The sequence below is a fragment of the Nerophis lumbriciformis genome, linkage group LG39, assembly GCF_033978685.3.
Source record: "Nerophis lumbriciformis linkage group LG39, RoL_Nlum_v2.1, whole genome shotgun sequence".
NCBI lineage: Eukaryota > Metazoa > Chordata > Actinopteri > Syngnathiformes > Syngnathidae > Nerophis > Nerophis lumbriciformis.
The window spans coordinates 10788664-10804284 of record NC_084586.2 but is presented as its reverse complement, the minus strand read 5'-3'; the positions used below and the strand labels follow the sequence as shown (position 1 = coordinate 10804284).

General features: G+C 34.7%; 1 protein-coding gene across 1 annotated transcript; it reads left to right on the top strand.

Moving 5' to 3' along the window:
• The first annotated feature begins 996 nt into the window (after positions 1-996).
• uros (uroporphyrinogen III synthase) lies at positions 997-14311 on the top strand. The gene is made up of 10 exons (XM_072912730.1): positions 997-1108; positions 1346-1419; positions 1500-1583; positions 1669-1759; positions 1818-1892; positions 7921-7995; positions 8078-8161; positions 12934-13019; positions 13089-13187; positions 13246-14311. Coding segments are annotated over exons 1-10 (792 nt in total). The 5' UTR covers positions 997-1107; the 3' UTR covers positions 13369-14311.
• Positions 14312-15621: the final 1310 nt, after the last annotated feature.

Below are 15621 nucleotides of genomic sequence, written 5' to 3'. Positions count from 1 at the left end.
TGCTTTGTGTATAATTTTAGCTGTTTGCAAATTCACTATGTCGTAGAATTTCAGAATCTTTGATTCAATAAATAAAGGATTTGTGTGTTCTCTATATCCAACATTATGTATTATTCTAACTGATCTTTTTTGTAACACCGTTAATGAATGAAGTGTACTTTTGTAATTATTTCCCCATATTTCTGCACAATAACTCAGATATGGTAACACTAGTGAGCAGTAGAGAATATGAAGTGATTTTTTGTCTAGAACATGTTTTGCTTTATTCATTATTGACGTGTTTCTTGCTACTTTATGTTGTATATTTTTTACGTGAGATTTCCAGTTCAATTTATCATCAATCATTATACCTAGAAATTTGGTTTCATTTACTCTTTCTGTTTCTTCAATTTAAAAATAGCTGACCGTTTTTTCCCCCCTTCTCTGGAATTATATTCCCAGTTTTGATCTCGGACGTCTGGTCACTTATAGCAGATACGAATATTCTATTACTGTTAAGCAAACTATGAATAATAAAACACGCCAAAACATGTGTCCTTTATCATAGCTACACGTATGACAAAAAAAAGCGTGAAAATCAGTGGTATTCAGTGAGGTAAGATGAATTAAATGCGCTGACAGTTCATTGCTCCTGCCAAATGAATTGCACTGAGTGGTGCGGATCACCACTCCAAGATGGCGGCACGGCGTCACGTCAGCGCCAGTTAGCAGTAGCGCTCGATGCTGCGTCTACTTATAAGATGGCTATGGTCAGAGCCCCAATGGCAAAACAGTAGCCGTCGTAAAATGGAATAAACCACTCATAAACAAAGGGGTGACAAATATTAAAACTGCATTTTAGGCGCTTTTTGCAGTCAAATATGTATTCAACATAGAAGGAAAACATAATTTTAGTATTCTTTTAACGGCATACCAGCTGTAAATATGTAACCACTACAAAGACGAGAATACACAACTTAAAAATAACTCAACACCCCTTCTGCGTCGCTAGTCTTCGTGTGCTCCGACGTGAGCGCAAGCTACTCAAGATTTCTCTGCATTTTACACATTTTAATAATGACAAAAATGATTTTAAACACACGTCATCGTACAGCACTTGTAAGATAAAGTAAGTGACATCTCCGCGTTAACTCTTATCGCGTCTGCATGCTGCAGATATACATAAATACCCATTTACCACGACGTGTTGCTTGCTAATGTAAACAATAACATGCTAGCTGAGGAGTTATCAGTATAATGCACTTGACAGTTGTTGGGTGTCGCCGAGCTTGTTGTGCAACCACACCCTCTCTGCAGGTTAGTGCACTAACTCCACTCTTGCTGCCATATTCCTCATATTTAGCAGTGTTTGTCAAGATGCTGGTTTTGCTTCTGAAAGAGCCAAGAGATGGAGACTCTGGGCCTGATCCTTACATCAAGGTAAAGGCATTGTACTTAAATAAACTCTTATTTTGGTAACATGTTTGCAAAGCCTTTTTTTTGTTGTTGCAATCCCTCAGGAGCTGGCATCACATGGCCTGAAAGCGACCCTTTTTCCTGTGCTATCTTTTAAGTTTGTCTCATTAAACACCCTGTCAGATAAGGTACCAGCCATTTTTTGTCTGTTATGTCTTATTTTAAGTTAATGCATTTCAATACATTACAATATATATATATATTTTTTAAAAGCTTTTCCAGCCAGAGAAATACGGCGGCCTCATATTTACAAGTCCGAGAGCGGTGGAAGCTGTGAAGATGTGCATGGAGGAAAGAAAAGAAGGTGAGGTAGTAACTAAAAGTACGTCATGCATTTCAATTAACCTGGGACTTTTGCACAGAGTGGAGCAGCTCAGTGAGAGACAAATGGAACACAAAGTCCGTGTATGTGGTGGGGAAAGCAACCGCCGCTTTAGGTAAGTTACCTTCACAAGGTACTTTGACCCATACTTGCCAACCTTGAGACCTCCGATTTTGGGAGGTGGGGGTGGGGGGAGGGTCGTGGTTGGGGCGTGGTTAAGATATATATATTTTTTTTATTTATTTATTTTTTATTTATTTTTTATATATATATATATATATATATATATATATATATATATATATATATATATATATATATATATATATATATATATATATATATATATATATGTGTATATATATATATATATATATATATATATATATATATATATATATATATATATAAAAATAAAAGAAATACTTGAATTTCAGTGTTCATTTATTTACACATATACACACACATAACACTCATCTACTCATTGTTGAGTTAAGGGTTGAATTGTCCATCCTTGTTCTATTCTCCGTCACTATTTCAGAACACACACATTATACAAATATACATTATAAAATCAATAAGAAAACGGGAGCTCTAATATGGGAGTCTGAATTAGGATTAGAAGTTCCTATATAAACATTGCGTACTCACGTCGCCATTTTGTATTGATTACTGCAGCTGTGCACTGGATTCATTCACAAATACAAACTACAACTCACAAACACTTTAGAGTTAGGCTCCACCATCAGAATGTGTACTTAAACTTATAAAGATCACATGGATATTATTCAGTGAGTTGATTCACCAAAACTAACCTGTTATACAGGAGGAAAAAGCACACAGGACGTTTCAATTGTTCACAGACTGGTCGCGCTCATCAGAATGACAAGACACTTCCGGTCTGCAGGTGATAGCATTCAATTGGGAAGAAACGCCCTACTGCCTCCTACTGACCAATGTGAATACTGATAAATGTGGAATGACAGCTCCAAAAACGAATTCAAACCACAAAATAAAATAAATAAATCAACACAAAAATGTGACACATTATGGGTGGGTCACATATGCATGTACAGTAGATGGCAGTATTGTCCTGTTTAAAAGTGTCACAACATTGCTGTTTACGGCAGACGAACTGCTTTACGGTAGACAAAAACATGACTGCTGTTGTTGTGTGTTGTTGCCGCGCTTGGAGGACGTTAATGAAACTGCCTAACAATAAACCCCCATAAGAAACCAAGAACTCGCCCTCGATCATTCTACAGTTATAACGTGATTGGGCAGGCATGCTGTTTATATTGTGGGAAAGCAGACGTGTGAACAGGCTGTCAACACATCACTCAGGTCCGCATGGAGCTGGAAGGGGGCGTGGCCTCCAGCTCCGCCTGAATTTCGGGAGATTTTCGGGAGAAAATGTGTCCCGGGAGGTTTTCGGGAGAGGCGCTGAATTTCGTGAGTCTCCCGGAAAATACGGGAGGGTTGTCAAGTATGCTTTGACCAAACATTTCAAATGCAAAATATCTCAAAGCAATTGCGAAGACCTTGGGGGAAAAAATTGTTCCAATGGTACTTGAACCGTTGTGATAGGTCAAATATTAAGGAAGCTACACATTTTTGAAGTTCAAGAATAAATTGCTTTTTGTCTTAAAATATCCTATAAGACAAAAGTGCGACTTATATTTTGGAAAATGAACTTCAAAACATCATTTATTTGTTATAAATGCATGAAAAAAGCAAATGGATTAGTTCAGTAACCCAAGGAAAATCACTTTATAATACCGTATTTTTCGGACTATAAGTCACAGTTTTTTTCATAGTTTGGCCGGGGGTGCGACTTATACTCAGGAGCGACTTATATGTGAAATTATTAACACATTACCGTAAAATATCAAATAATATTATTTAGCTCATTCACGTAAGAGACTAGACGTATAAGATTTCATGAGATTTAGCGATTAGGAGTGACAGATTGTTTGGTAAACGTATAGTATGTTCTATATGTTATAGTTATTTGAATGACTCTTACCATAATATGTTACGTTAACATACCAGGCACGTTCTCAGTTGGTTATTTATACCTCATATAACGTACACTTATTCAGCATGTTGTTCACTATTCTTTATTTATTTTAAACTGCCTTTCAAATGTCTTTTCTTGGTGTCGGGTTTTATCAAATACATTTCCCCAAAAAATGCGACTTATACTACAGTGCGACTTATATGATTTTTTCCTTCTTTATTATGCATTTTCGGCCGGTGCGACTTATACTCCAGAGCGACTTATACTCCGAAAAATACGGTAATAATAATAATAATAATAATACATTTTATTTGGTATAGCGCTTTTCAGAGTACTCAAAGACGCTTTACAGGATAAAAAATTAAAATATAAAACAGTTCAAAGTAATAATATAAAATACAGGAAATATAAAAGCAGTACATTGTAAAATACATAATAATACTGGACATTTACAAGACAGGACATTACAAGACACAGAACACTAATCACTGGTTAAAATAATTAATTAATGATTTTATTATTTACAATTTACATCACAATTAACAGATAAATAGTTGTAACTTCTAAATTCCTTAGAATTTGCAAATTGGGTTTTCAACAGATGATACCTTAAACAAAAGCAATCTAAAACAATCTATTTCCATTAAATCTAATTAATTAATCAACTATTTCATCAATTATATAAAAAACAAAAACAAATTCCCTATGACTTCTTCACATTTTTTAATGCCGCTTTCTAAAATTGATATTATAAAAGGGTTCAATAAAATGATCAATTAATTAATTTTGTGCCACGTTGTCACTATGACAGTGTCAAGTCCCCACAGATGGTATCAGCAACAACAGCATACTTACAGTTAGGGCCGGGTGATATTTTCAGGTTGTATCGCGGTATATGATATTTACCGGTATTTTAAACAAAATATGCAAAGTGTTTAGTTTAAACTCAACACCACATTACTGTTACTACCAGTGTTCTGTAAACTACTTTTAAAATGTAATTAGTTATAGTTACTTGGTACTCAACCATAAAAGTAATTTAATTACTAATATATTTATTTTTTAATAAATGTAATTCATTATTGGGGAAAATAATTGTGTTATTTAAAAACTTTAAAAAAAAATATATATATATGTCATGTAGTTGAGAGAAGTTTATGTGAGCTGCGTGTATGTGTGTGCCTGATTAATTAAACTTGCAAGAGAAACAGCACAACATTCTCTAATATAACCCAATACAAACAACCTTCCCTAGTCATGGTTCAGGAAAAAAAATCAACCAGTGCAGAAAGTCAAAAAACATGGTCACACATAAAACAACCTGCTCATTTATCTTTGCGGATATTATAAAAAAAAAAAGTCCAATCAACATACATTTTTGTGGATTTTCATGGTCGCGGCCTCGGACAGACGTTTTTAGTCCGCACAAAAACCATGATTGAATGCTCAGATTGACTTCATATTTCAGAATTATAAGGACAGATATTTATACAAACAAATACAACTCTAGTGAGGATATTAAAACTAACCTTTGGGTATAATTTTGAATGATTTTTAGATGTGTTTTCTTTGCACTTCTAGAAATCAGATTACCTCAACCATTAAATAAACTTGCAAGAGAAACAACACAATATTCTCTAATACAACCCAATCTGATATAACGTGGACCCCGACTTAAAGAAGTTGAAAAACTTATTTGGGTGTTACCATTTAGTGGTCAATTGTACGGAATATGTACTGTACTGTGCAATCTACTAATACAAGTTTCAGTTTCAATCCAAACAACCTTCCCTAGTCATGGTGCAGAAAAAAAATCCACCAGTGCAGAAAGTAAAAAAACATAGTCACACATAATACAACCTGCTCAATTAACTTTGTGGATATTATAAAAACAAACATCCAATCAACAAATTTTTGTGGATTTTCATGGTCGCGGCCTCGGACAGACATTTTTAGTCAGCACAAAAACCATGATTGAATGCTCAGATTGACTTCATATTTCAGAATTATAAGGACAGATATTTATACAAACAAATACAACTCTAGTGAGGATATTAAAACTAACCTTTGGGTATAATTTTGAATGATTTTTAGATGTGTTTTCTTTGCACTTCTGGAAATCAGATTACCTCAACCATTAATTAAACTTGCAAGAGAAACAACACAACTTTCTCTAATACAACCCAATCTAATATAACGTAGACCCGACTTAAAGAAGTTGAAAAACTTATTCGGGTGTTACCATTTAGTGGTCAATTGTACGGAATATGTACTGTACTGTGCAATCTACTAATACAAGTTTCAGTTTCAATCCAAACAACCTTCCCTAGTCATGGTGCAGAAAAAAAATCTACCAGTGCAGAAAGTAAAAAAATATGGTCACACATAATACAACCTGCTCATTTAACTTTGTGGGTATTATAAAAACAAACATCCAATCAACAAATTTTTGTGGATTTTCATAGTCGCGGCCTCGGACCGACATTTTTAGTCAGCACAAAAACCATGATTGAATACTCAAATTGACTTCATATTTCAGGATTGTAAGGACAGATATGTATACAAACAAATACAACTATAGTGAGGATATTAAAACTAACCTTTGGGTATAATTTTGAATGATCTTTAGATGGCTAGAAATCAGATTACCTCAACCATTAATTAAACTTGCAAGAGAAACAACACAACATTCTCTAATACAACTCAATCTGATATAACGTGGACCCCGACTTAAACGAGTTGAAAAACTTATTTGGGTGTTCCCATTTAGTGGTCAATTGTACGGAATATGTACTGTACTGTGCAATCTACTAATACAAGTTTCAGTTTCAATCCAAACAACCTTCCCTAGTCATGGTGCAGAAAAAAAATCCACCAGTGCAGAAAGTAAAAAAATATAGTCACACATAATACAACCTGCTCAATTAACTTTGTGGATATTATAAAAACAAACATCCAATCAACACATTTTTGTGGATTTTCATGGTCGCGGCCTCGGACAGACATTTTTAGTCAGCACAAAAACCATGATTGAATACTCAAATTGACTTCATATTTCAGGATTATAAGGACAGATATGTATACAAACAAATACAACTATAGTGAGGATATTAAAACTAACCTTTGGGTGTAATTTTGAATGATCTTTAGATGTGTTTTTTTTGCACTTCTAGAAATCAGATTACCTCAACCATTAATTAAACTTGCAAGAGAAACAACACAACTTTCTGTAATACAACCCAATCTAATATAACGTAGACCCCGACTTAAAGAAGTTGAAAAACTTATTCGGGTGTTACCATTTAGTGGTCAATTGTAGGGAATATGTACTGTACTGTGCAATCTACTAATACAAGTTTCAGTTTCAATCCAAACAACCTTCCCTAGTCATGGTGCAGGAAAAAAAATCTACCAGTGCAGAAAGTAAAAAAATATGGTCACACATAATACAACCTGCTCATTTAACTTTGTGGGTATTATAAAAACAAACATCCAATCAACAAATTTTTGTGGATTTTCATAGTCGCGGCCTCGGACAGACATTTTTAGTCAGCACAAAAACCATGATTGAATACTCAAATTGACTTCATATTTCAGGATTGTAAGGACAGATATGTATACAAACAAATACAACTATAGTGAGGATATTAAAACTAACCTTTGGGTATAATTTTGAATGATCTTTAGATGTGTTTTTTTTGCACTTCTTGAAATCAGCCACGGAAAATTTCTAAGTCGAGGCACTTCTGGGAGATTTGAACAACTTTGTCAACCTCTGTGCTCTTACGTGAGTCCAAAATAACCCTCCCCACACAGAATAATAACGCACATCGCAAACCACCTACATCTTAGTGGTCACAGGCCGCCTGTGCAAAGGAGATAAACAAGTCAGTGCCTACCTTCCCACGGACGCACACCTGCTGCCGACATTAAAGTGCGAGGAGCAGTTAGCGCCCTTTGGTGAAAAAGGCTCTGCACAAGTGACAGAAAATTGTCAGTTCTGAGCGAGCGAGTAAGTGCTTCCTGAAGTGTGTCTTGCCGTCTTTGTTGTCTTTTTACAGCCTAACGACACAACACTATCGTGACGTTATATGACTTTTTACTGTGTTTTTTTTCTCCGCAGTGTGCGGTATCGGTCTAAACCCCCTTGGCAAGGACACGGGGACTGCAGAGGTCCTGTCGCGGGTCATTATTGAACGTACGCACTAGCATTTTAGCATTCTGATTTTCCACACTGGAGGTTAAAAGTGGATCATAATTGCATTTCTATGTTGATGTAGGGGAGGACACAAATATTCCACCACTTTTCTTCCCATGTGGCTCCATCAAAAGAGAAGTCCTGCCAACGGCATTAAGGGAACATGGTAAGATGTCCTCTAAGGGGGAACATAATTCATCTATTTTTTTACTTAAAAATCGTAAAATTCTGTTCCAGGGTTAAAACTGTGTTAACTACAGGCAATGTTTTAAATAACACAAGGTGTCAAAGTAAATTGAATTCTGTGAAAAGTAAAAATGCTAAAGTCTTAACATTAATTACACAAAAGGGTGGCGCGTCATATCTTGATTTCTGCATAAGAAGTAAACCACAGTTAAACGATAAAACAGTCTATTTAATGTGTGTCAAAAATGCGTCCCGCGGCATCTTCAATTTGCAGCACGAGTTCAGTAAATAATGTCGGGAAGCGGTGTATTCATATCATATACAAATAGCCAAGGATCTGATAGGTACCAGTTTGTCACCATCTGGTGGCCCACGAAATTACCTCAACCATTAATTAAACTTGCAAGAGAAACAGCACAACATTCTGTAATATAATCCAATCCAAACAACCTTCCCTAGTCATGGTGCAGGGAAAAAAAAATCATCCAGTGCAGAAAGTCAAAAAACATGGTCACACATAACATAACCTGCTCATTTAACTTTGTGGATATTATAAAAACAAAAGTCCAATCAACATAAAAAAAATATGTAATCTAAATTACACCCATTTAAATCCATTACGAGGCATGATGGGAAAAAATTCAAAACGCTCTCTCTCCACACTTATCCATGTTAAATTAATTAATACAATTAATTACAATAATTCTGTAGCTATCAGTTTTACACCATCTAGTGGCCCACAAAATTACCTCAAACATTAATTAAACTTGCAAGAGAAACAGCACAACATTCTCTAATATAATCCAATCCAAACAACCTTCTCTAGTCATGCAGGAAAAAAAAAAAATCAACCAGTGCAGAAAGTCAAAAAACATGGTGACACATAACATAACCTGCTCATTTAACTTTGTGGATATTATAAAAACAAAAATCCAATCAACATTAAAAAAAAAAAAAAAAAACATTACGAGGCATGATGGGAAAAAATGCAAAACTCTCTCTCTACACTCATCCATGTTAAATTAACTAATAAAATTAATTACAATAATTCTGTAGCTATAGCTATAGCCATCAGTTTTACACCATCCAGGGGCCCACGAAATTACCTCAAACATTGATTAAACTTGCAAGAGAAACAGCACAACATTCTCTAATATAATCCAATCCAAACAACCTTCCCTAGTCATGGTGCAGGGAAGAAAAAAAAATCAACCAGTGCAGAAAGTTAAAAAACATGGTGACACATAACATAACCTGCTCATTTAACTTTGTGGATATTATAAAAACAAAAATCCAATCAACATAAAAAAAAAAAAAAAAAAATTACACCCATTTAAATCCATTACGAGGCATGATGGGAAAAAATGCAAAACGCTCTCTCTCCACACTTATCCATGTTAAATTAACTAATAAAATTAATTACAATAATTCTGTAGCTACTAGTTTTAAACCATTTGGTGGCCCACGAAATTACCACAACCATTAATTAAACTTGCAAGAGAAACAGCACAACATTCTCTAATATAATCCAATCCAAACAACCTTCCCTAGTCATGGTGCAGGAAAAACAATAATAAGCCAGTGCAGAAAGTAAAAAAAAAACATGGTCACACATAACATAACCTGCTCATTTAACTTTGTGGATATTATAAAAACAAACATCCAATCAACATAAAAATTAAAAAAATTACACCCATTTAAATCCACTACGAGGCATGATGGGAAACAATTCAAAACGCTCTCTCTCCACACTTATCCATGTTAAATTAATTAATACAATTAATTACAATATTTCTGTAGCTATCAGTTTTACACCATTTAGTGGCCCACGAAATTACCTCAAACATTAATTGAACTTGCAAGAGAAACATTGCACAACATTCTCTAATATAATCCAATCCAAACAACCTTCCCTAGTCATGGTGCAGGAAAAAAAAATCAACCAGTGCAGAAAGTCAAAAAACATGGTGACACATAAAATAACCTCCTCATTTAACTTTGTGGATACTATAATAACAAACATCCAATCAACTTAAAAAAAACAAAAGTTACACCCCTCTCTCTCCACACTTATCCATGTTAAATTAACTAATAAAATTAATTCCAATGATTCTGTAGCTACCAGTTTTAAACCATTTGGTGGCCCACGAAATTACCACAACCATTAATTAAACTTGCAAGAGAAACAGCACAACATTCCGTAATATAATCCAATCCAAACAACCTTCTTTAGTCATGGTGCAGGAAAAAAAAATCATCCAGTGCAGAAAGTCCAAAAACATGGTCACACATAACATTACCTGCTCATTTAACTTTGTGAATATTATAAAAATTAATTAAAATTAATTTTAGTAATTATCTAGCTACCAGTTTGTCACCATCTAGTGGCCCATGAAATTAATTAATGAAATTAATTAAAATAATTCTCTAGCTACCAGTTTTACACCATCTGGTGGCCCACAAAATTACCACAACCATTAATTAAACTTGCAAGAGAAACAGCACAACATTCCGTAATATAATCCAATCCAAACAACCTTCTTTAGTCATGGTGCAGGAAAAAAATATCATCCAGTGCAGAAAGTCAAAAAACATGGTCACACATAACATAACCTGCTCATTTAATTTTGTGGATATTATAAAAACAAAAGTCCAATCAACATAAAAAAATATATAATCTAAATTACACCCATTTAAATCCATTACGAGGCATGTTGGGAAAAAATTCAAAACGCTCTCTCTCCACACTTATCCATGTTAAATTAATTAATAAAATTAATTACAATAATTCTGTAGCTATCAGTTTTACACCATCTAGTGGCCCACGAAATTACCTCAAACATTAATTAAACTTGCAAGAGAAACAGCACAACATTCTCTAATATAATCCAATCCAAACAACCTTCCCTAGTCATGCAGGGAAAAAAAAAAAATCAACCAGTGCAGAAAGTCAAAAAACATGGTGACACATAACATAACCTGCTCATTTAACTTTGTGGATATTATAAAAACAAAAATCCAATCAACATAAAAAATAAATAAAAATTACACCCATTTAAATCCATTACGAGGCATGATGGGAAAAAATGCAAAACGCTCTCTCTCCACACTTATCCATGTTAAATTAACTAATAAAATTAATTACAATAATTCTGTAGCTATCAGTTTTACACCATCTAGTGGCCCACGAAATTACCTCAAACATGAATTAAACTTGCAAGAGAAACAGCACAACATTCTCTAATATAATCCAATCCAAACAACCTTCCCTAGTCATGCAGGAAAAAAAATAAAAAATCACCCAGTGCAGAAAGTCCAAAAACATGGTGACACATAACATAACCTGCTCATTTAACTTTGTGGATATTATAAAAACAAAAATCCAATCAACATAAAAAATAAATAAATTACATTACGTGGCATGATGGGAAAAAATTCAAAACGCTCTCTCTCCACACTTATCCATGTTAAATTAACTAATAAAATTAATTACAATAATTCTGTAGCTACCAGTTTTAAACCATTTGGTGGCCCACGAAATTACCACAACCATTAATTAAACTTGCAAGAGAAACAGCACAACATTCCGTAATATAATCCAATCCAAACAACCTTCCCTAGTCATGGTGCAGGAAAAAAAAAATCATCCAGTGCAGAAAGTCCTAAAACATGGTCACACATAACATTACCTGCTCATTTAACTTTGTGGATATTATAAAAACAAAAGTCCAATCAACATAAAAAAATATATAATCTAAATTACACCAATTTTTAAGCCATTACGAGGCATGATGGGAAAAAATTCAAAACGCTCTCTCTCCACACTTATCCATGTTAAATTAATTAATAAAATTAGTTACAATAATTTTGTAGCTATCAGTTTTACACTATCTAGTGGCCCACGAAATTACCTCAAACATTAATTAAACTTGCAAGAGAAACAGCACAACATTCTCTAATATAATCCAATCCAAACAACCTTCCCTAGTCATGCAGGAAAAAAAAAAATCAACCAGTACAGAAAGTCAAAAAACATGCTGACACATAACATAACCTGCTCATTTAACTTTGTGGATATTATAAAAACAAAAATCCAATCAACATAAAAAAATAAAAAATAAATTACACCCATTTAAATCCATTACGAGGCATGATGGGAAAAAATGCAAAACGCTCTCTCTCCACACTTATCCATGTTAAATTAACTAATAAAATTAATTACAATAATTCTGTAGCTACCAGTTTTAAACCATTTGGTGGCCCACGAAATTACCACAACCATTAATTAAACTTGCAAGAGAAACAGCACAACATTCCGTAATATAATCCAATCCAAACAACCTTCCCTAGTCATGGTGCAGGAAAAAAAAATCATCCAGTGCAGAAAGTCCTAAAACATGGTCACACATAACATTACCTGCTCATTTAACTTTGTGAATATTATAAAAATTTATTAAAATTAATAATAAAATACATTTTAGTAATTATCTAGCTACCAGTATGTCACCATCTGGTGGCCCATGAAATTAATTAATAAAATTAATTTAAATAATCCTCTAACTACCAGTTTTACACCATCTGGTGGCCCGCAAATTTACCACAACCATTAATTAAAATTGCAAGAGAAACAGCACAACATTCTCCAATATAATTCAATCCAAACAACCTTCCCTAGTCATGGTGCAGGAAAAAAAATCAGGTGCCACTTTGGCTTTAAAACTATACTGATTCACTTCCTGTTTTGTCCACCAGGGTTTCCTTTAGAGACGCTGACTGTGTATCAAACAGGAGAGCATCCACATGTGGAGAAAAATCTTTGCAATCATTTTGCAGAGCAGGTAAATCTCAACTCCTGAATAGTTTAGTTTTTTCCCCTGCCTATATTGTTTGTGTTGTCTCCCTGCCAGGGCCTCCCGGCGAGCATAGCTTTCTTTAGCCCGTCAGGAGTCAAGTTTAGCCTGGAGACCGTGCGGAGGTTAGCTGGTGAGCAGCTTGCACAAATAAAGGTGAGTCAATTAAGCATAACCTCAAAGTGAAAGTATTTTACGGAGTTTTTGTGTCCAGTTTGCCGCCATCGGGCCCACGACACGGGACGCCATGTTGGCGGAGGGTCTGAGCGTCAGTTGCACTGCGGAGAAGCCAACACCGGAGCACTTGGCGGCGGCTATGAGCAAAGCGCTAAAATAACCATCCAACCAATCACAATGGAAATACTATTTGTCGTTTTGAAATTGTATTTATTTGCCCTGCGTCCAAGTGTACATATGCTATTTATTGTTATGCTTTTGTGTGGTTTTGTCCAAAGTGCGGCCTGGGGGCCATTTTCGCCCAGCTATTTTTTTTAACGGCCCGCAGCACACTCTAAAAATACTATTTAAAAAAAAAAAAAAAAAAAAAAAAAAAAAAAACATTAAAAAGTGGAATAAAAGAGCAAACGTGAAATGTAATGTGAAATGTTGCAATGTTCACTCTGAAAACACAAAGATGCTGTGCAGGCTGTTTTTTTTAATCATTGAAAAAATAAAAATAAAATAATAATGACTCAAATTAATGTCGTTATGAATTATTAACCTATTTAAGGCTCCAGTTACTTCACATAATTTTTTGGGGGGGAAATATTGCATATTTTGTGTGTTTGCCATTTTAAAAAGTTTTCTTTGACAAAAAGGGCTTTAAATAAATCAATCAATGTTTATTTATATAGCCCTAAATCACAAAAGTCTCAAAGGGCTGTACAGTAGATTGTACAGTACAGTACATATTCCGTACAATTGACCACTAAATGGTAACACCCGCATAAGTTTTTCAAATTGTTTAAGTCGGGGTCCACATAAATCAATTCATGGTAAAATTATTGTTATCATTTATCATCATTCAAATATTACAATTATAACGTAAACAAAAGAACTATCAAAATGACACCATAGCCAAAATCAAGGTAACTTAACTACAAACGTAACCAATGTGAACATGGTAGATTTAAGCATAAAATAAAATAGAACAAACAACTCACAATTTTACCATAGAGTTCAGGGTGCGCATCGCGCTGTCAACCAACAGCGAGCGCTGCACAGTCAAGTTGACTTAAGTCTTACCGTTTGGTTATTGTATCCGTTGAGTGGATAATTCAATCAATCAATCAATCAATGTTTATTTTTATAGCCCTAAATCACAAAAGTCTCAAAGGGCTGCACAAGTCACAACGACATCCTCGGTACAGAGCCCACATAAGGGACGTCGATGTGAATGACTATGAGAAACCACATATGTGGGTAACCCCCCCTCTAGGGGAGACAGAAAGCAATGGATGTCGAGTGACATAAAATTGTGAATAAAATATGATAAAATATAATAAAAAAAGAAAAATATATAAAATATAATAAAAAATAAAATATATTGCAAATAAAAAAACAATATTAAAAACTTACAATCTGATCAGAAAAAGATCTGAAGTTGATCTCGAGACTTCAAGGGGAAATGCACTTTTTTGGAATTTTGCTTATCGTTCACAGTCAGAGCCGGCCCAAGGCATAAGCGTACTAAGCGCTTGCTTAGGGCCCTGCGGCCACCAGGGGGCCCCCAAAAGCAATTAACAAAAAATTCTTATTTTTTATTTTTTGCATGTACGAGTCTGACTCATGATTTCTAAATGATCAAAGATATATTATTGTACAAAAACACAATTTTAGGTCAACAGAGTGCTGCTGCTGATCTAGGCTTAGTGATTCTTCCTGCCTCTCTTTAAATGTAAAGCTGCCTCTGCTGCACCTGTGATGTTTGCCGCCTGCTATGGCGTCACATTAGTGCCAAAAATCCGAGCGCATAAAAACTGTTATCGCGCGCTGATTCTCCACTTCGTGCGCGCGCGCGACACCCTTTTGCGCGCGCGTGGTGCCTTTTTGCGCGCGTGCCGTCTCGGTCTGTGCGCTGGCATGTTTCGTTTTGGCACTTTGGGGGTGGGTATGCTTAGCCGGCCCCTTCTTTCTGATTGGCCAGGCGAAAAATGCTCAGAGATAATCAGAAGTATAGCAGGGCGGGTCATCGTCAATATGTATCAAGATTGTTATAGGCGCAAAGTTTTCACTTCTTCTTGAACATTTGTTTTCTAATTTATGGAATTTCTTTTGATTCAGCCATAAAATGAATGAAATAATCTTTGAATTTTGTTTTTAAAATGTTAAAAATAGCCTTTTAATAATGTATTCTGAAACAGTTTAAAATAATCAGAGAACTGACTAACACTGACCCTACACAACTATGTTGCACAATTAAGTCATTTTTTTTATAGCGAAAGAGGTGATTTCAACAGGTGCAGCATCCTATGTCATATCTACATGTAATAAGATTTGTAACAAGGCAAACCGTTTGTAAATTGGTCGAAAATCGAGCAAGTTATGGTAATTTAATTTGTACATGTACTAATTAAATTACCATAACTTG

Excerpts from the sequence above, each read along its gene's own strand:
- uros (XM_072912730.1), top strand. Across the intron at positions 1,760-1,817 it reads CATGGAGGAAAGAAAAGAAG|AGTGGAGCAGCTCAGTGAGA; the intron begins GTGAGGTAGTAA and ends ACTTTTGCACAG. Across the intron at positions 13,188-13,245 it reads AGCAGCTTGCACAAATAAAG|TTTGCCGCCATCGGGCCCAC; the intron begins GTGAGTCAATTA and ends TTTTGTGTCCAG.